The sequence below is a fragment of the Dermochelys coriacea genome, chromosome 9, assembly GCF_009764565.3.
Source record: "Dermochelys coriacea isolate rDerCor1 chromosome 9, rDerCor1.pri.v4, whole genome shotgun sequence".
NCBI classification, from domain to species: domain Eukaryota; kingdom Metazoa; phylum Chordata; order Testudines; family Dermochelyidae; genus Dermochelys; species Dermochelys coriacea.
The window spans coordinates 15,272,335-15,296,710 of record NC_050076.1 but is presented as its reverse complement, the minus strand read 5'-3'; the positions used below and the strand labels follow the sequence as shown (position 1 = coordinate 15,296,710).

The 24,376-nt window shown below is 40.1% G+C and overlaps 1 protein-coding gene across 1 annotated transcript in view; it reads right to left on the bottom strand.

The window, feature by feature from the left end:
* The window catches only part of SPATA16 (spermatogenesis associated 16), a 113,289-nt gene that overhangs the window by 50,038 nt on the left and 38,875 nt on the right, over positions 1-24,376 (bottom strand). The window contains exon 4 of the mRNA XM_038416418.2: positions 9,646-9,730. Within this exon, the coding sequence (XP_038272346.1) occupies positions 9,646-9,730 (85 nt within the window). The remainder of the gene's footprint in view (positions 1-9,645; positions 9,731-24,376) is intronic.

The following is a 24,376-nucleotide window of genomic DNA, read 5'->3' as shown; positions in this document are numbered from 1 at the left end:
TTTAAACAATGTTGTATTTTATCCCAATTACTGTTTACCTCTATGTCCTTAACTACATTTTCTTTCAAAATTTGTTCAGTTGTACAGCTGAGATTAAACTAACAGACCAGTGGTTTCCCAAATCACTTTTTCCCCCTTTTCTTAAAAATAGGTACTATATTGGCAATCCTCCAGTCATAGTTTAACTCCTGAGTTTACAGGTTCATTACAAATCCTTGCTATTGGACTTGCAATTTCATATTGCCAGTTCCTTTAATATTCTTGAATGGAGATTATCTAGGCCCTCTGATTTAGTCCCATTAAACTGTTTGAGTTTGACGTCCATCTCGGCTGTGGTAATTTCTACTTCCATATACTCATTTCCATTAACCAAACTCCGAATTACCCTTATTAAAAATCAAGACAAAGTATTTGTTTAGGTGTTGGGCCATGCCTAGATTATCTTTGATCTATCCCTCATCCTCAGTGTTTAGCAGTCCCCCTTCTTTCCTTGTTTTCTTTTTATTTATATGGCGATAGAATCATTGACTATTGGTTTTAATTTCTCTTGCAAGGTCCAACTCTATTTGGCTTTTGGCAGTTCTCACTTTTCCCCTACACTTTCTGATCTCCAAGAGGTAGCTTTCTTTGCTGATCCATACCATCTTCCATTTCTTGTAGGCTTTCTACTTTCTCATAATCAATGTTTGAGATGCTTGCTCATCCAGCTTGGTCTGGAACTCTTACTGATGAAATTTTCCCCTTACTTGAGATGCAGGCTTCAGATAGTTTCTGCAATTTTGGCTTAAAGTAATTCCAAGTTTCTTCCATATTCAGATCCTGGAGTTCTTCAGTCCAGTACACTTCCCTGACTAATTCCCTTAATTTTTTAAAGTTTGCCCCTTTGAAATCAAGGATCCTAGTTGCAGATCTATTTTTGTTTATCCTTCCAGTTAGTTTAAACTGAATTAGCTATGATCATTCAAACCAAGGTTGTCCCCTTACAACCAGTTCTTCTATGAGCTCCTCAGCAGTACGAAATCTAAAGTGGCATCACCTCTTGTAGATTTGGAGAGTATTTAGTGAAGAAATCTGTCAGCTATTGCATCCAGGAAAATCTAGACCCTAGTATTATTTGTAGCACTTATCCTCCAGTCTCAAAACACAGGGGAATGAGAAGCGACACTGAGTGGAAATACCCCTTGAAGGGGAAATGGAATGCTTATTTCTGGAACTTTCCAGTGGCCTTAGCAGAAAAAATAGAAGCTGACACGAAAGCAATGCAAAAAGCTAAAGCTAACTGAAGGAGACATCAGTCCTCCTTCCCAGCACACAGTTCCATGCCCTTTGGGAACCAGACCCAAACATGAGAAGCTTAATCAGTCAGTAATAGACTGAGACAGACATGGTCTGCCTACAAACAGGATGTTGTTATTGGGTTTCAGAGATGCATCAACTAACATGACTGGGCCAGTGCAATGGCAAACCACATTTTATGTAAGTGAAGGGCTGCTGATCTAGTGGCCGGGCAACTTGACTATATGTAGAATTAAGGCATGTTTTTGAAAACTGCTTACTGTTTACTCCCTTCTAAGAGACTTCATCTAAAGCTCTGTGTGGTATCCCCCTAGAATAAGAGTAGATGTCCAAGTGGAAACTCATGTGACAGTTAATACTTCTAGGAGTTGCACAGGCATTGCTTCATCTCTTTTCAGAGAGGAGGTGGTATGCAGTGATGGGGTGAAACGGATAATGGATGCATAACTCCTGAAGAAGACCTGCAGCCTAGGAGGGAGGTGAGGCTGGGTTTTCCCTGATGTTTCCTTGGCATTCTCCTGAATGGGTCTATATTCCCCCATGAACCTTCAAGCTCTCTACCTTCTGCAGTCTAGTAAACCTGTCCCCTAAGCAGTGCATGGGTTCAGAATTCCACTCCTGGCATTTTCATATTATTTTTGTTCCCTCCTGCATTTTTCAAAATGGTATGGACCTTGTGTTAGCCAATCAGATTGCTCTCTTTTTACACCTCATTTTGACAACATGATTTATGGATCTTCATTAATAGTTAAAACTTTTATTGGGTTTTGTATTGTGCTTTATATTGGGATTTCAATAGCTACCGACTATGACCAAGATATGTATTGTCTATTACTTTAAACTGAAATATTGGTTAAATAAATCCATCCCTTCTGAAATTAGAGATAATTAAACCATTTGTTTTAATAAGAGCGACATTCAAAGTGCTACCTTCTCAATATATGAAAAAATTGGTATGCTTCAACGCGGACATTAATTATCTGATATTAAAAAAATATTACTAAGTAGAAATCATGTGGAAGGGAGGAAAATTAATAAAGGGAAACGACTGTGTAGAAAAAATAATTTAAAAATAACCTGGCTAGATACATGCATAAGGCTGCCTGGATGAAGATACTAGTAACAACTACAGCAACAAAAAGCCTTTAAAATAGTATCAGATATGATATTAACTCGCTGCTATTTTATGGAGCAGTGAAAAATTCAAGAACAAGTGACTGGTGCAATCTCATAAGCAAAGGGACAAAATATTACAGAAACTCCAACTGTGATTAGGATTCTGATGGCAATGGAGTTGTACTAGCACTTCCTCAGTGAGGAAGGACGGTCAAATGGTTAGTGCAGTAGCCTAGGCTGAGGGAGACCTAGTTTCATTTCCTGCTTTGCCACAACTACCCTGTGTGATCTTGCACAAGTCACTTGGTCTCTCTTTGACTCAGTTTCCCCATCTGCAAAACGGGAATATTAGAAATTCCTTATCTCATAGGTGTATTGGGAAGAAAAATATATTAAAGGTTGGAAGGTGCTCAAATACTGTTATGATGGAAGCACATACTAACAGGACAGTTCCTGCCCTAAAAAGCTTATAATCCAAATAAGTATGACAGAGAAGAAATAACTTTAATTGGCTTTAGATCAGATTTTAAGTGACTTGCTCAAGATGATATAGAAAGTCAATGGCAGAGTCAGGAATTGCAGCCAGATCTCCTAAGTTACAGTCCAGGGTCTTAAGAAGAAGACTATCCTTCTTTTGTGTTGTGATACAGCATGGTCAGAGGGCAGCAGAAGAGTGTTAGAAGAGAGCCTTATTCCTTATAGAGGGAAGAAAGTTTGCAATAGATTAATTAAAGCACCTGAAGCCAATTAAAGCACCTGAAGCCAGTCACCTGATAAACCCCTTCCTTCCCCACTTCAATCAGACAAGGGAAGGAGTTGAAGCAGAGTGGATTGGTGTTGGAGCAGAGAGCAGTTTGGAGGAGTTCATAGAATCATAGAATATTAGGGTTGGAAGGGACCTCAGAAGATCATCTAGTCCAATCCCCTACTCAAAGCAGGGCCAATCCCCAATTTTTGGCCCAGATCCCTAAATGATCCATCAAGGCTTGAACTCACAACCCTGGGTTTAGCAGGCCAATGCTCAAACCACTGAGCTAGTTGAAACAGAGTGGATTGATGTTGAAGTAGAGAGCTGTTTGGAGGAGTTGAAGTAGAGTGGATTGGTTTTGGAGCAGAGAGCAGTTTGGAGGGGAAGCAGAGGAGAGTTTGGAGAAGTGCTGCAGTGGGCTAAGAAGGCCAAGACCCTAGGTAAAGGGACACCTGGTTTGTGCAGAGGGAGGGCAGGAAGCCCCACAAGCTGAAGGGCAGGAGAGGGAAGTAGTCCAGGGGAAGGAACCACTAGTTCAAGAGGTTTACCGCTATCCCTAGGGCCCCTGGGCTGGGACCCGGAGTAGAGGGCAGGCCCATGTCCCTCCCTCTCCACTTCCCTCCTCTAGGACACTAGTGGGGCAGTTAATACCCCAGTTCAGGGGTGAGAAACGGTGCTCTGAACCCTCCCCAAGAAGAGAAAGCACGAGACCCATCGAAGTAATGCCAGCAATTTGCCACAGTGTGCAAAAACATTTTTGGTTTTGTAATGGAAATGCAAGATGATTTCACTCCAAATTTCCAAAAAGCACAAAGAGATTAATCCTTTAAAATATCCATGTCTCATATATACAATTTGGATAGGCCTACAGATTTTATTGGCAAGAGCGACGAGAGAAGATGAAAAGAAACACGTTACCCTTTCCCACAGTGAGAAAAGTTAAAAAATACTTCTTAGGGCAAAAATACGTTCTACAAGGGTATATGTAGCTTGGATATTTGCCTCTAACTACATTGTTTCAAAAATATGGGCCCTATCCTGAAGTGCTTACACTTACAAAATACCAGCTGAAGCCAATGGACTTTCTATGAACATGGATTGCCAGATAGGGTACTTCTGAAGTGAAATATGACAACAAGCTTAGCCACAAAATATATGGTGCCCTCAAGAATTGACGAGAAATACATTTTCTCACTAAGATGATACCCCAGCTATACAAAGAAACTAAACTGTCAATTCACATGAAACATTCCATTAGAAGGATTACAAAACATTTTCCCTGTTGCCAAGCTAAAAACCTGACATGCAATGCAGTGCTGATTACGGGACACATCTATAGAATGAGTATATAATGCTGCTGGTAGCCCCCTAACCAAATGAAGATTGCTGATGGTATTTTGGTTATAGTCTGAGTTTTCTTGCTATTAACCTTGCTCTCTTGGGTCACGAGCCTGCAAGATGTCAATTGAAGTTGACATCTATGGGAATTGAAGGTACTGATCACTACTCAAGAAGTACTCAGACCATGTAGGATTGGGGTCTAGTTGCTTCATCACACTGTAAATTAATTATTTTGTGTTTATGACACCATAGATTTTTGACATGGGAAGGGCTGAGGTCTCAATGAACACTGCGTAAACAAAGCAAAACAAATTCCATTTAAATATTTAAAGAATTTGCTTCTACCACTAGTGTCCCCCTTCTTTTCTGTAAATGTTTGAGCAATACACTTGAACTGACATAAATGTTTGTAGAAAGCCAAATCCAAAAGACCCAGGCACAAACAGCCACAGATCCTGAAGGTTCTCTAGCTGGTGTTGTAACAGACAGATCCTCATGGATCAGCACAGAGAGGAACCTGTAACACATACTCACCAGGGGGTTACACTTGCCCAATAATCCAGGAACAGAAAAAAATACCTTGTGACTTATATGACCAATCGCAACTAAGCCAGACATTGCTAATTTTACATATTTGTTATCCCCCAGTGGGGTAAAACTTTTCAAAAGATATTCTGTGACCAGAGCAAAAGGCTTAATTTGAAATGGATATTATTATTCAATGAATTATTTGCTCAGTTCTATGCAGCATTATACATAGGAATTGTTTTGACAAAATGTGTTTTCAACCAAAAAAACCCAATTTGTTAAAACCAAAATTGGTCACAGGAAAGTTTCAGTATTGATCAAGTTCCAATTTCAAATTTTTTTCGGAAAAAAGTGTTGAAATTGTCAAAACATCCCATTTCAAGTTTTTTGAAACAAAAAATTCATTTTGTCAGTTTGAAATGACTTTTCAGTTAGTAAAAATGTAGAAAAAGCTTGAAATAAAAATGAAACAGAAATTATGTAAATGAAATATGTCAACTGACCAAATTCAATTTGTTTTCTTCAGATTTTCAGTTTGAGAGAATTTGAGATTTTGATGTTTTCATCCTTATTTGGGATGGGAAAACCATTCCCCACTGACCTCTAATTATACTTCCATCTCATAATGGAGTAGACAGAAAAGATTATTATTCAGAACCAATATTGTATATCATATTACACATCATTTCACAGAAGTATAGTGAATGAAAGACTTGCCTTAGAGTGAGAAATTTAAGGAGCTCAATCTATTTAGTTTACAAAGAGACGCTTAAGAAGGGCCTTGATCACAGTTTATAAGTTCGTAACTAGGGAGAAGATATCTGTCAGTAAAGGGCTCTTTTCTCTAGTAGAGACAAAGGCATAGTAATATCCAATGGCTGAAAGTTAAAACTAGCCAAAGTCAAGGTGGAAATAAGGTGTGTATTTTTAACACAGAATAATTAACCAATAGAATATCTTTCCAAAGGACGAGGTGAATTCTCTATCACTGAAATGTCTAAATCAAGATGGGATGTCTTTCTAAAAGATATTCTTTAGTTCAACCACAAATGATTGGGATTGATACAGGAATTACTGGGTTTATATATATCTAAAGGCAAACAAACACAAGAGAAGACATAGGCCATCAGTGGAGAAGAAAAAAAGCCTAGGGGTTACTATGATGAGAAAGGGCTGTTTAAACAGGTATGTTTTAAGGAGGGATTTGAAGGAGGAAGAGGATTTTTGGCAGATGTTGCCAGGGATAGGGGCAACCAAAAACTAGAGAGATAGATGAAGGGAGAAATAAGTGAAAGGATCAATGTGATCATAAGGAACAGAGGAAAGAAAAAAGGGTGAGATATTGATGGAGGCAAGATGATAATAAAGAGCTTTGTCTTATGGATAAAGAGCCTCAGTTTTATGCAGTAAGAGGAAGCTAGCCAGTGGAAAGATTTAAGAAGGGTGACACATTCGAAGCCATGGAAGAGGCAGAAGATGAGTCTTATTCCAAAGCAAAATCACCAAGTGAAGATACGAAGATAGCCAGTAGAATCCTGAAAACCTTGTGTCGGGCCATTGGATCAGAAGTAAAGTGTGATAGTTTTCCCCCCCACATAAAAATCAATCTTTACCAAAGTAAAGAGCCTTAATGATCTCCACCAAGATATCCATCCTGGTTATGTCCTCTTCTCCACTTTCCCTCAAAATCGTGAGACTGCCTTGCAGAATTCTGGAGGAGGAAAATGGTTAACAAGAAAAGGAGCGTGCATCAATAGCTGTTGCTTTGGTTACAAAGGCACATAAGCATGTACAGTCGTGACAAGTTATTTTCAGCTTAATCAGAGACAAAGAGAGAACATTAACATAAAGATCAGTACTTGTTAATGCTACCTGGTCACCCTCTGGTGATAGGTCTCAATGGTGTCATGCCCCACAAAATGCTGGGTAATCATTGCTATAGGCACTATTAACACTGAAGTGACCCTTAATGCTGAATGCACAGAATTCAGCAACTCAAAAAGGTAAGGTTGTTGTTCATGCATCTTCAACATACAGTACTTTCTCAGGCCCCAATACTTCTAATGATTTCAGTAGGCACAATATTGGGCCCTAGCTGCCTGTATGTGAACACTCCTAGATGTTATTGAGTCCTTAGCCCATGCTAAAGACACTAAATTGAAGGCCAGTGACTTTGTCCAATGTCTGCCTCACAGTGAAAATAAAGCACCTGGAGAGATCAAACAAATGGGAAGATCTTTGTTGACACTTCACAGCTTCTGCAAACAAAGAAGACGAGCAATTCCAGCTCCAAGGACAGGCAGAAAAAAAATAGGAACAGGGATGGCAAAGACTGCATGTTTCCACCAGTGAGGTCTTGGGGAGTTGGGACTTTACTGGATCTCCTGATGCACATGCAGTAAGCACGTAGGGGGAAAATACCCATCCCAGTGTCCAGCCCATGAATCAAGCCCACAGAATGGGAGTGGAGCTGGAACCTGGGCTGAGGTAGAGGTTAATACACAGGTCCCTTGGTCGATTCACATTTGAAAGTTCACAGGCACAGCAAATTCTAGCTCAATAAACTAGACATACTTTGCACTCACAACAGTTCCAAAAGACGATGGCTCCTAGGGTAAGATGTATTCATGTGTATAAATAAGAAGTCAGAGGATGTAGCTAACAATTTTAGGAAAGGGTAGGGTGACCAGATGTCCTGTTTTTAAAGGGACAGTCCAATTTTTTGGGACTTTTTCTAATATAGGCGCCTATTACCCTCCACCCCCTTTTTCGTTTTTTCACAGTTGCTATCTGGTCACACTAGGAAAGGGAAGATTCATCCTGCAGACCTCCAGGAGTGATGCTGGAACATAAAGGGCCTGATTCTGCTCTTCATTCCACTGGGGTAAATTAGAAGTGTTTTTTCTTTTAGTCTTCATACAACAAAGAGTAACTGTGATACAGTGTACACCAGTGTAAGTGGGATCAGAATCAGACCCTGATATTTTATCATAAGGTAAAGTTTATGCATAATGTATGAAACCATTGTAGATTGTATGGATTTTTATTAACCATTTAACCAGTGACAAAGTAGCTTGACATAAAACATCTTTCATCTCATCCTGGGAGTCAGGCCATGAAGCATTTGCTTGGACAATGGGGCATGCAGATAGGGAGGTACAGCTGGGGCAAATATCAATTAGGGAGTGGAAAGAATTAGTTTTATAACTGATAGAGGGCTCACCTTTGCCTTTGGCCCTAAGTGCTGGAGAGTGGAGGGACAGCCCATGAATTACCCTCTGATGGTAGGGGATGAACTTCTTGTTGGGTCTCACTGCCGGAAGAATGGAATGGGCCCCATCTGCAAATTGGGAGGTGGGTCCCCCAAAGGCTGGAACCCCAGCTGCCACACAGTCTTTGCACCATGTTATAGTTGTGCTTAGGGCCAGCTTGGGCAATCAGGAAGAAAGGCACAAACAGGAAGAGAAGAAGTAGGGAACTAATGCCCAGAGAGTGGATGGGAGGAAGCAACTGAAAAATAAGTATCAGGGGGTAGCCGTGTTAGTCTGTATCCACAAAAACAACGAGTCCGCACCTTAAAGACTAATAGATTTATTTGGTCATAAGCTTTCATGGACTAGAACCCACTTCATCGGATGCATGGAGTACTCTATGTATCCGATGAAGTGGGTTCTAGCCCACCATGCATCCAATGAAGTGGGTTCTAGCCCACAAAAGCTTATGCCCAAATAAATCTGTTAGTCTTTAAGGTGTCACTGGACTCCTTGTTGTTTCTGAAAAGTAAGGAGATCCTTCTATTAGCTCTTAACCCAATCCTAAAAATAAAGAGACAGGAAGGAAGAGAGACTCTCAAGCAGTTACTGGAGTGAGTAGAGTTTCAGAAGCACATATGTGCGTGTGTGTGTGTGTGTGTGTGTATATACACGTGGGTTTGTGGGTGTGTTTAAGACAGAGGTTAGAGCTGTAACCAGTACCAGTGAGATAGCACTAAGCCCCTAGGCCCCAATCCAGCAAATGTTTACTTGATTACTTCCAAGAATACCAGTACTCCCATTACAGTCCGTGGGGCTACACATGTGCTTAAAGTTAAACATGTGCTTAAGTGCTTTGTTAGATCAGGGCCCTGATCCTACAAAACCTTACTCAAGTGAGTAATCATTGCTCGAGCGATGAGGGTCATCAAAGCTGATAGGACTACATGCAGTGATTAATCTTTGCAGAATTGGGGTCTTACTAGTTATCTTTCTTATTGTACTTTGTTTCCCTGAGACCGCTGGTTAGGTCATTTTTCCTTCCATTTCAAAGAGTATGAAAAGTTATCAGAAAAACAGTCTCAGGCAAACTTTTTTAAAAAAGGGTCAGTATCTGGAATTAAATTTTATAGCACTCCATAAAATTGAAGTATGAGCCAAGGGTTAACAACAACCTTGAATTTTGCCCTTAAAATTAGTCCCAGAAAATCTACTTAATTATAAATACATTAGCACTATACAGTGTCCTGCTGATTGATATGCCCCAGAGCTATCTTTGTCGGCAGTCTTTTAAGCACTAATCCTTCATTTTGGTTCTAATAGTGAGATGGGCTCCTCCTTTCTAGTTAGACCATCAATTTTTACCTGCCAATACAGTTTGATGAGCTTGCTTATATGCTGCTCACTGCCTCCAGACAGCCAGTACATGTAGTCAGCAGTCATGGCACTCCTAATGACAAGAGCAGAATGAAGATGTGAATATTGGGGAGTGGAGTGAGATAAAAGTACCTAGGTTTTAAAGCAGATAATATAAAATGAATATAATATGAAGTTTATATAAAAAGGGCACACAGTTATACAGAACTATCAGTCATTGCTCAACAGTAAAACATATTTTGGGAATACAGCAAGCATTTTTATTAGGTAGCTAAACTATATGCGAGAAAACAACCTTACATTTTTTCCTTTTATGGTTTTTCTATTTATATTGTGCTCAGATATTTAATGGCTGCTCAAAAATATTTTTTTCTGGCTGCTGCTTATTATGCTTCAAAGCATTTATGGACTAAAATACATTAAATACAATCTAAATTTCTTCCAGAACAGCACTGGGATGTACTGCGAGTCTGAGAATATCTCAGTCTACAGCAAAGTCAAACATAGTTCACCTTTGATTAAATTATGCTATAAAAAACCCCAAACCAATCAGCAATCTTTGTATCTAATTGAATACGCTTTAGTATCCAGACTGTTTGTTACAACCATTGCATTACTCTTATTAGACTGGGGGGATATTAAAAACTATTGTAAAGCAGATATTAATGCTTTGCTTTCACCTACTTTAGAAAATCAGTTTGCTTTTATTGCTGCTTCTCCACACTGCTCTCCATTTCCTATCCTCTGGAGATTCCAAATCCAATTAAATGTGACTAGATGTAATTCCAAATTGTCACGTTAGCCAATTAAACATATAATAATCTTGTGTACCTAATTACTAGCACCAAAAGTTATTTGTTGAAGTAGTGCTATCAATGTGTACGTCTGCATGTTTCCCTTATCATTGACTATATATTAATTGTACTTTGACATTACTGTAAATTGAATTTGAAATTTCCCCCCAGTTAAGTGTATTGCAACGAGTAATCCCAATCCTGTTGTAATACCCTTTCAGATTGTTTTCCAAGACAGTATTATGTTCTTAACAAGATCTGACCAAAAATTACAAGGATTTAATAATAAACATTTCAAAGCAGGCCTGGTATTAGGGGGCTGTATATTGTGATACTGTCTTATAGACCTAGGAACGAAATCTGCGCCCAGTTGTATGCATGCAGCTTCCATTGACTTCAGTGGGAGAGAGACTTCAGTGGAAGCCATGGATTTGCATCTGAGGGCTGGGTTTAGTTCTAAGGCTCTATATCTAGTCCTCATTCAAGTCACTGGCACAAGTCTCAGTGACTTCAGTAGGACAAAGAACAGCATCTAACTGAGCACATTTAGTACTCTTGTAATCCTGATACAGTAGACACAAAGGGTCAAATCATGGCCACTGTGAAGTCAATGGCAAAATCTCATTAACTTTAGCGAGGCCAGGATTTCACCCCCAGCATATAACTGAGGAGGAAGGGAGAAGCTACATAAGAACCCTGCAAGAGATCTGGAAGGATTTTGCCTAGATTTGTAGAACGATTCTGTATTGTTGTTCACAATTTATATGCAGGGTGGTCTGTAATATTTCCACCTGCTCTGGTAAAGACAATAGTTAGTATTGAAATGTAGTGTGTGTGTGTGTGTGTGTGTGTGTGTGTGTGTGTGTGAGAGAGAGAGAGAGAGAGAGAGAGAGAGATGCTGCCCTCTAGCATCTAGCCCAAAAGAAAGACAAGAGACTTTTATTTTGAACTAAAGCAGTTCTTCTTCATGTCAAGTGGCGAGGCCTGAAGAAGGCCAGGGAAGCTAAAAGTCTTTAGTTCTAGTTCCAGCTCACCAGGCATGTGTGTGATGAGGAGAGATTTATTTAAGAACTGTGCCTGCTATCTGCAGCTATGGATTCTTTCCAATACCAAGAAATGTTATCTATCCAGGTTTGACATGTTTCCATTTTATAAGCTTTGCTGAAATGGGAAGGTGCACAGCTAGGATCCATAATCCATTCAGCTGGCTTTATGTTAGGTGAATGCAGAAATAAGCAGACATTTGCTAGCTGGGATTTCATCTGGACCTATTACTCAACAACTGCTGCAATTTTAAAGATTAAATTTTGCAGATCCTTACTCCAAAATGTCATGCTCATCATGGCCTCATTCTGTCCACTGCAGTATGAATGTGTCACTGTGGGGATGCCAAGCAGCTCTGCCATGGGCCAAATATGACCAGATGGGTCGGTTGGCATATGCCAGGAGTTTGTTTCCCCATCCTCACTCCAGGCAACACTCGCTGAGCCTATCATCCAGATGACTCCATCCTGCTGAAAATGTAACCCAAATCCACCTATCATTTCTATGACATGGACAGCCCGTTCCTCCTCAGCTTCATACAGTTTTCAGGGTAGTTTTGTAGTTCAATCACTGTACTGGGACTCAGATGTGGATTCAGTATGTGGCACAGACTTCCTGTGTGACCTTAGACAAGCCACCTCATCTCTCTGTGACCCAGCTTCCTGTCTGTAAAGTAGGAACAATAATACTTGACTGTCTTGCCTGTTTAGTTTGTAAGACAACAAGGACCGTTTCTTACTAAATCTTTGTACAGTGCTTGAGACACCATTGTACTTCAGATGATACCCTTTCCCTATTATTCTTGCCCATTATTTTGTTCTCATTTTTATGAACAGGGTTCTCACCATGTACACATTTCATGTCTCCATGTTTAGTTTACAGCATCTGTTCCAGTTCTTGCTAAATTTCTGCCCCTTCTTAGGCACTTTTGTAAATCCCGCTAGGAACATATCTACACCTTTCAGCACTGAAATACCTTTACAAATCTGGCCCTTGGTCTCTCTGTGCCTCAGTTCCCCATCAGCAAAATGGGGACAATAATCCTTCCTTTCTCCTACCTATTACTTATCCTAACTTTAGCATGTAAGCTCTTTGCAGAAGGAACTTTCTCTTACTCTGTGTTTTTACAGCACTACAATCTCAGTTCTGGTGTTACTGTAATACAAATCACAGTAGCAATACAGAAGATGGTGTCTCACTCTGTTTTAAATGAATGTCAATTACTATACTCAAGAGACCTCTATTTCAAGGGACCTGTACTTTCTGCTCTTCTCAAAACACAGATGGAAATGGAAAATAAATGATACCCCATAATCTGGTGTGCGTGTTATAGCGCTCTGTTTATCTTGGGAGTTCAGGTGAAATTTATAAAGCCATTGAGTTCCACTCTCATGACATGTATTGTCATCATCAACCCTTAATAAAAATACAATGTTTCAGTATAATGTAGAGTTGTGTACATTTTATTCTCTCTCTAATTTTAAGTGTAAAATTGAAGGTATGGCTCCCTTAGAGTCTTTACTATCTCTGGTGTTAATCCATATTTAGTATTATATCAACCTGCCGTTTGGTCCATCCCATTCAATATACATATGTAAAAGATACTCTGCTTGTATTCTAGCTAATTTCTAAATGTTAATAACTTGGGTTATTTTTTTAACGGCCTAATGCACATTGTAGATTTTGCAAAGGTAGAAAAGGATGGAAAATTGGAAGCACTAGAAGAAGAGGTGATAGTAGACACACACTGTACAAGAACCGATTATGGAAAATTAGAAGATCAAGCTGAAACATGGGATTACTCATAAGAGACTCTATTTCATCTAAATACTTTTAACTGTTCCCTGGAGAAGGTTTTCAGAAATTATAAATGAGAAGAAGGACAATCTTGTGGTTATTCCAAAAACTTCACATTTAGGAAATCCAGGTTCTGTTCCCCAGGTCATCAGAATTCCTTTATGATCTTGGGAAAATCACTTCAATATCTCTGTTTCCAAAATGGGGACACCTTCTTCCCAAAAGGAAGAAGAAGGCCACCAGACTGACAGACAGCTTCCCAAATTGCCTTAGATTTGAGGACAGCATTGTCCTCTTTGCTGAAATCCTTTCAAACATAAAGCAATGAAGAAAGAAATCAAAGCAAAGAATATGGAATCATGAGTCATCTGCAGAAATAAAGTTATAGCTCTAATGAAGGAGCCAAAAAGAGAAGGAAATGAATATGGGTCACTAGCAGAGGATCTGAAGTAACATTTTCAGAAGTGCCACAGTGACTTATGAGCCTAAGTCCCATTTTCAAAAAAGCCCTTGGTTCTTAGAAGCCTACCTGTTATTTAAAGCCAGTGGGACTTAGGCTTCCAAGGGCTAGTTTTTCAAGGGTATTTAGGTGCCTAAAGATGCTGATAGATGTTGATAGATTTTCAAAAATGTCAAAGTGAGTTAAGTGACTAATTCCCCTGGATTTCAATGGGAATTAGGTGCCTAACCTGTCCCTGCACTCCCCTGAGCACAAGGAATGTACTTGTCCTCTGTCCCAACATGGGGGCGGGGGAGGGGGAAGGCAGAGAGACAAAAGAAGGGGAGAAAGCCCCTATTGGCACACTTCCTCCCTTAAAGCAGCTATGCAGGGACAGGACAAATTCTAGCTTTATACCTGTGGTCAGATAAACAGTGTTTTGAAGACACTGCTGTGTAATATGACTCCAGTTCATGTCATCATCTCCCTGTTTCTGACACCTTCAGTGACATGGCATCACTGTATAAAATACAGACCTGTACAAACTTGTAGTTTCTAAGGCTATCAACACTCCTCATTACTCATATTGCTCAGGTGGCACCAAATGTGCATGGATAATCTGGACTGAAAGAGAACAAGTAGTTGCTGGCAGTTTATTAGAAAGCCAATTCAAATAAATAGGCTTTACCAGTGAACTGTCCTACATGGAAAGCAACCTCTTGTCTTCAAAGGGTTTTTTTTTTTTAGGTTTTCTGGTTAAAGCAATTGGACTGGGAATTAGGATCTGGGTTCTGTTCCCAGCTCTACCATAGTTTCCTTGGATGACACTGAGTAAATCAGACCCAAATTTCAAAAGCGTGGTGCCCAGCTTGAGACACCTCAAATATGGCCTGAATTTCAGAGGAGCTGCACACCCACAACTCCAGCTGAAGTCAGAGGCAGTACTAGGGGCTTAGCACTGCTGAAATATCATTCCCAAACCCAAAGTTAGTGGCTTCATTTGAAAACATTGGCCTTAGTCTCTGTCTTTGCTTCTTCATCTGTAAATTAAATAACACTTCTTGCGTTATAGGAGTATTGGGGGCTTAATTCCTTAATAGCTAAAATGTTTGAGAACTCAGATGGAAGGTACTAAGTTTAATAGCAGGACCAGCAATGACCACCAAGACATTGTCAGGCAGTTTCCATTCTTACCCCTCTATTTTTAGCAATGCACCACAGAGACTACCCTTCTTTACCCATTAGAAATTAGTCTTTTCCCTCACTCTCTCAAGAATTTCTTTTGTTGCCCCAATGAGAAATGTGTCACAAATTCTTCCTTCAGCTATTTGCCCACGAAGAAAGGAACAATTAGGAGGCCATGTGGATTGGCATGGTGGCACATAGCTTTTTCCTGTCCTTGCCGCGATCTGCTCTGATGTAGTGCTACCCTTTGCAATCCAGTCTGAAGTCAGTACTGGTGTCAAGCTTGGACTAAACTAAGCACTGCTTACCAAAACTTACAACCAACTCCACAAACCCCTGACAACTCACCTAAAGCCTGTCAGAGAATAGGGAGAGGAGTTGCTGGTTCTGAAGCCCCTCACATGAATAGTAAAGGAAATGAGAGCTACTGAGGTTGCAGCTTCTCATGTACTTGCACTTTGAGCACTGCCACAAGGGGGTATGCACACAACCCCAATGGTCACTGCTTTCAGGATGGTTAAGGTGCTAATGGCACATGCATCCAAGAATGGGACATTGCAGAGGCAATTGTTCAAGAATCTGCTTGACATTTAAGTGGCTCTTCCAAAATGAGAGGTCTTTTGTTATATCCAAATGAAGTTTTGAAAGCAGTCACTAGTTAAACACCTGTGCCCTATTAAGGGCCACCACAACAAAGCCAAACCCAGATTGTGTTAAGGTAGTAAGGTTAGATTCAAAAATTCTTGCTATATCTGCTCAATCTGGCCACTTGGTGGTGTAAAACAATAAGATATTTATATAGAACTGAAGAACACTACAACAGACCCTGAAGTCTGTCTTAATCTTAAAGAATACATATTAAAAGAATCAAAGAAAGTTGTAGATACATGAGTATTGCTGATTCTAATAGAAAGCACATGGCCAGAACAGCATGAGGGGTCTGTGATGAGAACTGGAAGGTGTAATTATGATAAACATGCACAATTGTATGGAATGCACCAAAGTGTTAGATTTCTAAAAAGGACAAAAAAAACCCTACCATTATTACTGGAAAATCATTTCCTTTCATAAATTCTGGCAATAGTAAGACTCACAGTCAGATCTTCAGACCTGCTAAAGTCCTCTTGGTGCCACTTTGGCAACTAAGAGAGGACTTAAGGATGCCTTAAAGATCAGATGAGGATTTTCCAGGTGTGGCGGGATTCTCCTCTTGAGATGTGGACACCTCTGTGCCATCCCCTATGGTCCTCTAATGTAGAGAAATGTCAGGAGCAGTAGGGAGCGTGGCCTTGTTGGTGCAAAAGCCCACAGGGGGCCATCACAACTCTGTGCAAGTTAGAGCAGCCCTCAGGCTATTCTAAATTGTTCCAGGTGTTGAACTGGCCTGAACTGCCAGGATTGGGAGAAGGTGGAGAAGGCAGATAAGTGGCAGAAAGTAAGTTTTGCTCCCCACCTGAGGTGTACTCAGTGATCTCCACTGGCCCAGAGCATCTATTATTACTAGAACTATTACAATAACATGAGAAATAGGATGAGGAATCTTCCCCAACGGTGGAGGAGGAGAAGGCATGTACCCCCAACAGGTATGCTAGAACAGGGGGAACCTGGGGACCATGGCTCCACCAGTTTTTACTGGTTGTAAGGGCAAGTGACAGGGAGGAGGGAGAATAGAAGAGTGAACAGGGGGTGAGGGGCTTGGGGCAAGAGGGGAATGTGGGGGCATGGCCTCAGGGAAAAGGGGTGCTGTGAGGGTGGGGCTCAGGGAGAAGGAGTGGTGCGAGAGCAGGAGTTCGGGGGAAAAGGAGTGGCATGGGGGGAGCGGGAAGCCCCCCACATTTAGGAAGCTTTCGCTGCTCCTGACCCCCCAAGGCTGGAAGGATCGCTGCCACCACTCCCAAGAGGAGACGACGGGTGGTGGTGGTTGGTGACTCCCTTCTAAGGGAGAAGGAGGTATCCATCTGCTGGCCTGACCTGGTATCCCAGGAGGTGTGCTGCCTGCTGGGGCCCATACATGAGAGATTACAAAAAGATTGCCTAGGATCATCTGACTACATGCTGCTTATCCATGTGGGGACTAATGATACTGCAAGCAGATCAGAAGTGATTACAGTGCCCTGGGAGTGAAGATGAAGGAGTTGGGGGCTCAGGTGGTGTTCTCATGATCCTTCTGATCAAGGGTAGGCCCAAGCAGAGACAGACACATCTTGGAGGTGAATGCATGGCTATGCGGATGATGTCACCAGGAGGGCTTTAGCTTCCTCCACAATGGGATGCTGTTCCAAGAAGAAGAACTGCTGAGCAGAGATGGGGTCCACCTATCAAGGAAGGGGCAGAGTATCTTCAGATACAGACTGACTGACCCAGTAAGGTGGGCTTTAAATGAAGTTCAACAGGCAAGAGATAAAACTCATCCAAAACATGGAGAGCTAGATGACAGGTCAGAATCTGCGGGAAATATGGGCAATCACATCAGGGACAAAGGAGAGACAAGCGGGAATATAGAGGGGAAATCTAATGAACATCTTAGATTTCTGTATACTAATGCAAGAAGTATGAGGAATTAGCAGGAAAAACTAGAAATATTAGTGCATAATCACAATTACAACATAATTGACATCAACAAAACTTGGTGGGATAATTCACAGGACTGGATTATTGGCATAGAAGGTACAGCTTACTATGGAAGGACAGGCAGGGAAAAAAGGGAGGAGGTGTTGCTTTGTATATCAAAGATGTATACACTTGCATTGAGGTTGAGATAGAAGTGGGATGCAGACCTGTTGAAAGTCTCTGGGTATGGATAAAAGGGGTAAAAAAACAAGGGTGATATCATGGTAGGTGTCTCCTATAGACCATCTAAACAGGAAGAAGAGGTGGATGATGATTTTTTTGAACAACTAACAAAACCATCCAAATCATAGGACTTGGTGGTGATGGGGTATTTCAACTGCCCAGGCATCCACTGGGAAAATAACACAGCAGGGCACAGATTATCCAACAAGTTCTTGGAATGCATCAGAGACAACATTTTATTACAGAAGGTGGAAAAAGCAACTAGGGGAGATGCTGTGCTAGATTTGATTCTGACAAACAGGGAGGAACTGGTTGAGAATTTGAAAGTGAAAGGCAGCTTGGGTGAAAGTGATCATGAAATTATAGAGTTCATGCTTCTAAGGAATGGTAGGAGGGAAAACAACAGAAGAAAGACAATGGACTTCAAGAAGGCAGACTTTAACAAGCTCAGAGAACTGATAGGCAAGATCCCATGGGAAGCAAGTCTAAGGGAAAACGAGAGTTCAAGAAAGTTTGCAGTTTAAAAAAAAACATTAATAGGGGCACAAGAGAAAACTATCCCAATGCATACAAAAGTTAAGATGTATGGTGAGAGACAACCTTGCTTTAACCAGGAGATCTTTGACAACCTGAAACTCAAAAAAAGAGTCATACAAAAAGTGGCAGCGAGGTCAAATTACAAAGGATGAATATATACAAAAAAATAACGCAAGCACAAGGGGACCAAATTAGAAAGACCAAGGCAAAAAGCAAGATTAAACGAGCTACGGACATTAAAGGTAACAAGAAAACATTTTACAAGTCCTTGAAAAGCAAGAAGAAGATCAAGGATAGGGTAAGTCCACTACTTAATGAGGAGGGAAAAACAATAATAGAAAATGCAGCAATGGCCGAAGTGTTAAATGCCCTTTTTGTTCCAATTTTCATCAAAAAAAATGATCAGTGATTGAATGACTAACATAGTGAACATCAGTATAAATGAGTTAGATAACCAAACAAACAATTTGTAAGCACCTAGAAGAAAATAAGGTAATAAGTAACAGTCAAGAACAAATCATGTCAGACCAACCTACTATCCTTCTTTGACAAGGTAGCAAACCTTGTGGATAGGGAGGAAGCAGTAGACTTGATATATCTTGACATAAGTAAGGCTTTTGATACTGTCTCACATGACCTTCTCATAAACAAACTAGGGAAATATAGCTTTGAGGAACCTACTATAAGGTGGGTGCCCAACTGGTTGGTAAAGCATACTAAGAGAGTAGTTTATAAATGGTTCACAACCAAGCTGGAATGATATATCGAGTGAGGCCTGGCAAGGATCTGCCCTAGATCTGGTTCTATTCAATACCTTAATAAATGATTTGGATAATGGCATAGAGAGTACACTTATAAAGTTTGTGGATGATACCAAACTAGGAGGAGTTGCAAGAGCTTTGGAGAACAGGATTAGAATTCAAAATCATCTTGACAAACTGTCTGAAATAAATAGGATGAAATTCAATAGGACAAATGCAAGTACTCCACTTAGGAAGGAATGACTAACTGCACAAATACAAAATGGGAAATGATTGTCTAGGAACAAATACTGCAGAAAAGGATCTGGGGGTTATAGTGGATCACAAATTAAATATGAGTAAAAAAGGTAATACTGTTGCAAAAAAAAAGTAAACATAATTGTGGGCAGTATTAGCAAAAGTGTTGTATGTGAGGCACAAGAAGTAATTCTTCCACTCTCCTCAGCACTGATAAGGCCTCAACTGGAGTATTGTTGTGTGCAGGTCTGGGCACCACACTTTGGGAAAGATGTGCCCCAATTGGAGAAAGTCCAGAGGAGAGCAACAAAAATTATTAAAGGTCTAGAAAACATGACCTCTAAGGAAAGATTGAAAAAAACGTGTTTAGTGGGGTGATGAGAAAATTGAGGGGAAACAGGAGAATAGTCTTTAAGAATGTAAAAAGTTGTTATAAAGAGGAGGGTGATAAATTGTTCTCCTTAACCACTGAGGACAGGACAAGAAGCAATGGACTTAAATTGCAGCAAGGGAGATTTAGGTTAGACATTAGGAAAAACTTCTTAATTGTAAGGGTAGTTAAACACTGGAACAAATTACCTAGGGAGGTTGTGGAATCTCTGTCATTGAAGATTTTTAAGAACAGGTTAGACAAACACTTATCAGGGATGGTCTATATAATACTGAGTCCTGCCTCAGTGCAGGGGACTGGACTAAATGACCTATCAAGGTCCTTTCCAGTTCTATATTTCTATGGTTTGAATGATTCTATAATAGTGTCTAAAGGTCCAAATTAGGGCCCCATTGTACTGTCGGTTGGCTGGGTCTCAATCTTCAAATGGAAAATATAATTATACTTCTTCTGCAATTTTAATAGCTCTACAAGATTGTCTCTAATACACAAACCCATGTCTTTCTGGTGTTAATGTTACTCTGATTTCATAACCTTCCTTTCCAAAATCCTGATACCGCCCCTCAGAGGCAAGGTATCAGACTAGGTGAACCACTATCCTCTTCTGGTATGGTACAGCTTACGTTTTCTGGAGGTTATAAACAGAAAGAATATATATGTATATATATATATATATATATATATATATATATATATATATAATTGGAATAGGGTTGGAGGCAGATCCTTTTTTACCTAATTAGCTAACTCGGAGCGTGAACAAAGAAATAATAGTTCAGTTTTAAACATCTGTCCCAGATCATGAATAAAGGGAAACTCTGATTGTTTTAAGGTCTCTGGAAATATCTGAAACCACCAGATAATCAGAGTTTCAGATAAACAAAATTTGGTTTCTACAGAATTTTGAATACAGGAGAGAGGTGTGAAATTAGCACAATCAGGGTCTGATGATTGTGTATACACGGATATGGAAATAGCTACCAAATGCAGCAAAAGGAGCCCTGTGGCTCATGACGTAGCTAATATCTTACTGGATGCAGAGGAGTGAATAGAACTCCCAGGGAACCTACCAATAGTGAACCTTTATCATATGGAGAAGCAACACAAAGCACTCAAGAGCTGAGCGTGCTGTTCTGTTGTACTCTGAGTCCCAGATGGCTTAGGCAGTGAGAGACCATTACTAGGAAACAAAAATAAGTCTGCAGCGGGGCAATAAAAGAGTACTAACCACCAGGTCAGTAGTTCTTATTGTGCAGTGGTTGCCTTTTTAAAAGAACCTGTCTTTTGGTAGTAAGTAGCAATATTTTCCTATGTTGTATTGAGATTAATATAATTAGTTACAAAAATGCTACCTTTTTAAATGGCAACTACTATATAAGTAAACAAAGACCTTGCAAATGTAGAGTAAAAAGCAGAGAAGATGTACTTGGAAAGGACAAAATTTAAAGGAAAGAAATGACAGGAGGCACTTCTTAAAACAGGTCATTATGCACAGCAAGATCTCAGATGCTCTGTGACACAATATAAAACAAGTAGTGGTTTGCATAGATCAGTGTCATGCAAATCTCAAGAAGCATGGAAAGCCATACTGCGTGTTTAGGTTAACAGCTGAACTGTTTGAGAAAAAATGGAGTAACTGGGATGAATGGCTTAAAAACAGGTAGCTGATATAACTTTTAGAATAACAGTATCTATACTCACTGTAAGTCATAACTGATACTTCCTCAGTTTGGCTGTATTCCCTTTTCTGATACACTCAATGTCCCCTCTATAAAGACAAATCCCATACTATCAATAATGCGGTTTACTTTTAGTGAAAAATATTAGTAACTAAAGCTACCTTCTGTTTTTGACACTGCTTCAGCTGAATGAACTATTGTTTGACACTCAAACATTTGAGAGTGATAAAATAATAATGAGTAGAGCATAGAAATAACAGCTAGGTTTTTTTGGCTACAGACTGACAACATATACTGGTGTCAAATTAAATAATAAGCTGCATGGACTTTCCGTTGGGCTTTGACTGATACTGTTAAATGTCAAAGCCTTTTTCTTAGCTGCAATTTATGAAGTGCTCTTTTGTAATATTTCTCTGGGGAAAGAGTACACACATAGTGGAAACTCTCCATTCCTTCTTTGCAGAAAACCCCCCAGATTCATTTTCTTCCTTCAATACTGAAAAATCTGACATCACAAATTGTCATTCTAGCCAGCAGAGGTCTCCCTGCCTCCTGGTTCTGGGAAGGAAGTCAGTGACTGTAACTAACAAGAAATGTTTTCATCAAGCTGCACTACAGTAAGAAACAAGGAAGGAAACAAGGAGGAGGGAAAATGAGCAAAATAACGTGGGATAAGGTGGGTTAGACTCTTCCTTTATTTTATCTATACAAGGATGTAGCAAGGAGGGCAAAGTCGGCATGCAATATGGGCATTCAAATGAGATCCCACCCATGCACAAGAGTATGCTGTTAGGTATGAGTTTCTAAGACAAGAAGACATTATTAAGGCAGCAGAGTATGTGATTTCAGTCAAAAGGGATGTGGCTGGTCCAAAATATGGCAAGCACTTCCACTGGGCAGAAATGCAAAGATAATGCGTGCATAGAATAGTCATGAGTGTCCTTCACTAGGTGTTTTCTTTGCCTAGTCCATACATTAAAACTTCTAAATAATACTTGCATGCCTTGTGCACCATCCTTATATAACCCATTAGTGAACATGGGTTAAGGTCCCTTCTCTGTGCCAGTCTACAGAGGATAGGAATTGAAACAGCCCCTAGTTACACAGCCTTGGCTTTTTAGCTCAAGCTGTAACAGTTTGTGTTTTTAGTTCTGGAAGTCCCAGATTCAATCCCTAGTGTGTCATCCAGGAGGGCAGCCATCACACATGCATGCTGTTTACAGTAGAGTTGGTACTGGCATTTATGCCATCATGAATAGCAAATGCAAAATAATTTCCTTGTCTCTGAGCACTTCGTTCCTGAAATCATCAGTAGTAAATGGCACCCCAAAAGACTTCAGTGTTGAGCCAGCCCAACATAAGGATTCTTGCTTCACTGGATGTATCTGGGTAGCTGATACGAAGATGCTTTCACTGGCTACATCTTCCTCTGCTGCAATGATTTTCTGGCTTACTGAACAAGCACTGCACAGGATACTACCTTAAGTTCATTCTCTCTGTCTTGACCCCAAGAAATTCACAGGGCCTGAGATACTAGTATAAAAATAACCTTCGCTACAAGATCTGTTAACATTGCGCAAACCATGCGGCCCCAACGGGACTTTCATTAGTGTAACCAGAACAAAGTTGGTTTCCATGACAACAGATTTTTATAGAAATGGTTTTTGCTTTGTTTTTTGTAAACTGAAAGAAAATCAGTAGAAAGATAAATAGACTGTCTTCCATTTCTTGAAAAGCAAAAAACAGTGTGTAGGATTTATTATTTTTTTTAACAGGAAGTAGCCCATGAAACAGGTGAGTGTAGAGGGAAGTCAATTAATGGCTTTGGAGAAGAATACAGGATCAATATTTATGTGATAGCACCCTAGTGAAATTTAAAGTTATACTGTTCCTAAGAACAGAATGACTAAACTTCTGAATGAGTAAACTTCTTAGGAACATTAAACTGTTCAAACACATGCCTTTTAAGTGATAAGTCAGAACCATTTATCCACCCCTACCCCACTGTACAAATTTGGAAGCTTTGGATAAAATATGACCAAGAACTAGATTCATGCAGAGAGAGAGAGAGAGAGAGAGAGAGAGATCCTGTAATAGACAAAATACTGAGTTTCAGAACTATCAAATCTGGTTTGCTATAGAGCTGATGGGACTATCTAATGCCGTTTTAAAAAGAAGCAGTAAACAGCTGAGTCATCCATACTGTGGCTATTAAGATCCTAAAACTTCTTTCTCCTTCAGCACTGCTTAGCACTATCCTGGATGAAGTCACGGGTGAATATGAGCTGTTCTGGCATAGGGAGAATGAGTCTGTGCTTTGATCCACTTTCCTCTGTTTTTATACAGCTAGTTCCAAGTTGCTAGTGTTCTAGCTGGTTACAAAAAGTGCTATCGTAAGTGCCTCACAGGTTTCAGAGTAGTAGCCATGTTAGTCTGTATTCGCAAAAAGAAAAGGAGTATTTGTAGCACCTTAGAGACTAACAAATTTATTTGAGCATAAGCTTTCGTGAGCTACAGCTCACTTCATCGGATGCATACGAAAGCTTATGCGCAAATAAATTTGTTAGTCTCTAAGGTGCCACAAGTACTCCTTTTCTAAGTGCCTCACAGAACATGATGCAGTTAAACTAGGCAGTACAGCATTCTGAGCAGCAAAAAGATGACAGTGAAATGGTTTTATTGTAAGAAGGAAAAATACGCTTCTGGACTTTGAACTTCAGGTTTAAAACCCAATATGGAGCCTGACTGTTTTTATGCATTGCAGATTTTCACTTTGTATTACTCAGGCTCAAGCCTGCTCCAGCTGAAGAGGTTAGTTCATACTAACATATATTAGCAAGGTAGGGAAGAATGATAGCTTTCATATCTATGCCCCCTGGTTTGCCCATTTATTTCTGCAGGAAATGCATTCTCTATTACTACTGCCTTACCACATCCCTCAATGGGAGAGTTTAATGACAACTCCCTTTGTACTGCCCTCATTAACTTCCCTAGATGCTCTCTCTTACTTACAGGCAATCCAGAAAGTTTCCTGTCAGACTCCAAGTTCCTCCCCACCCTCT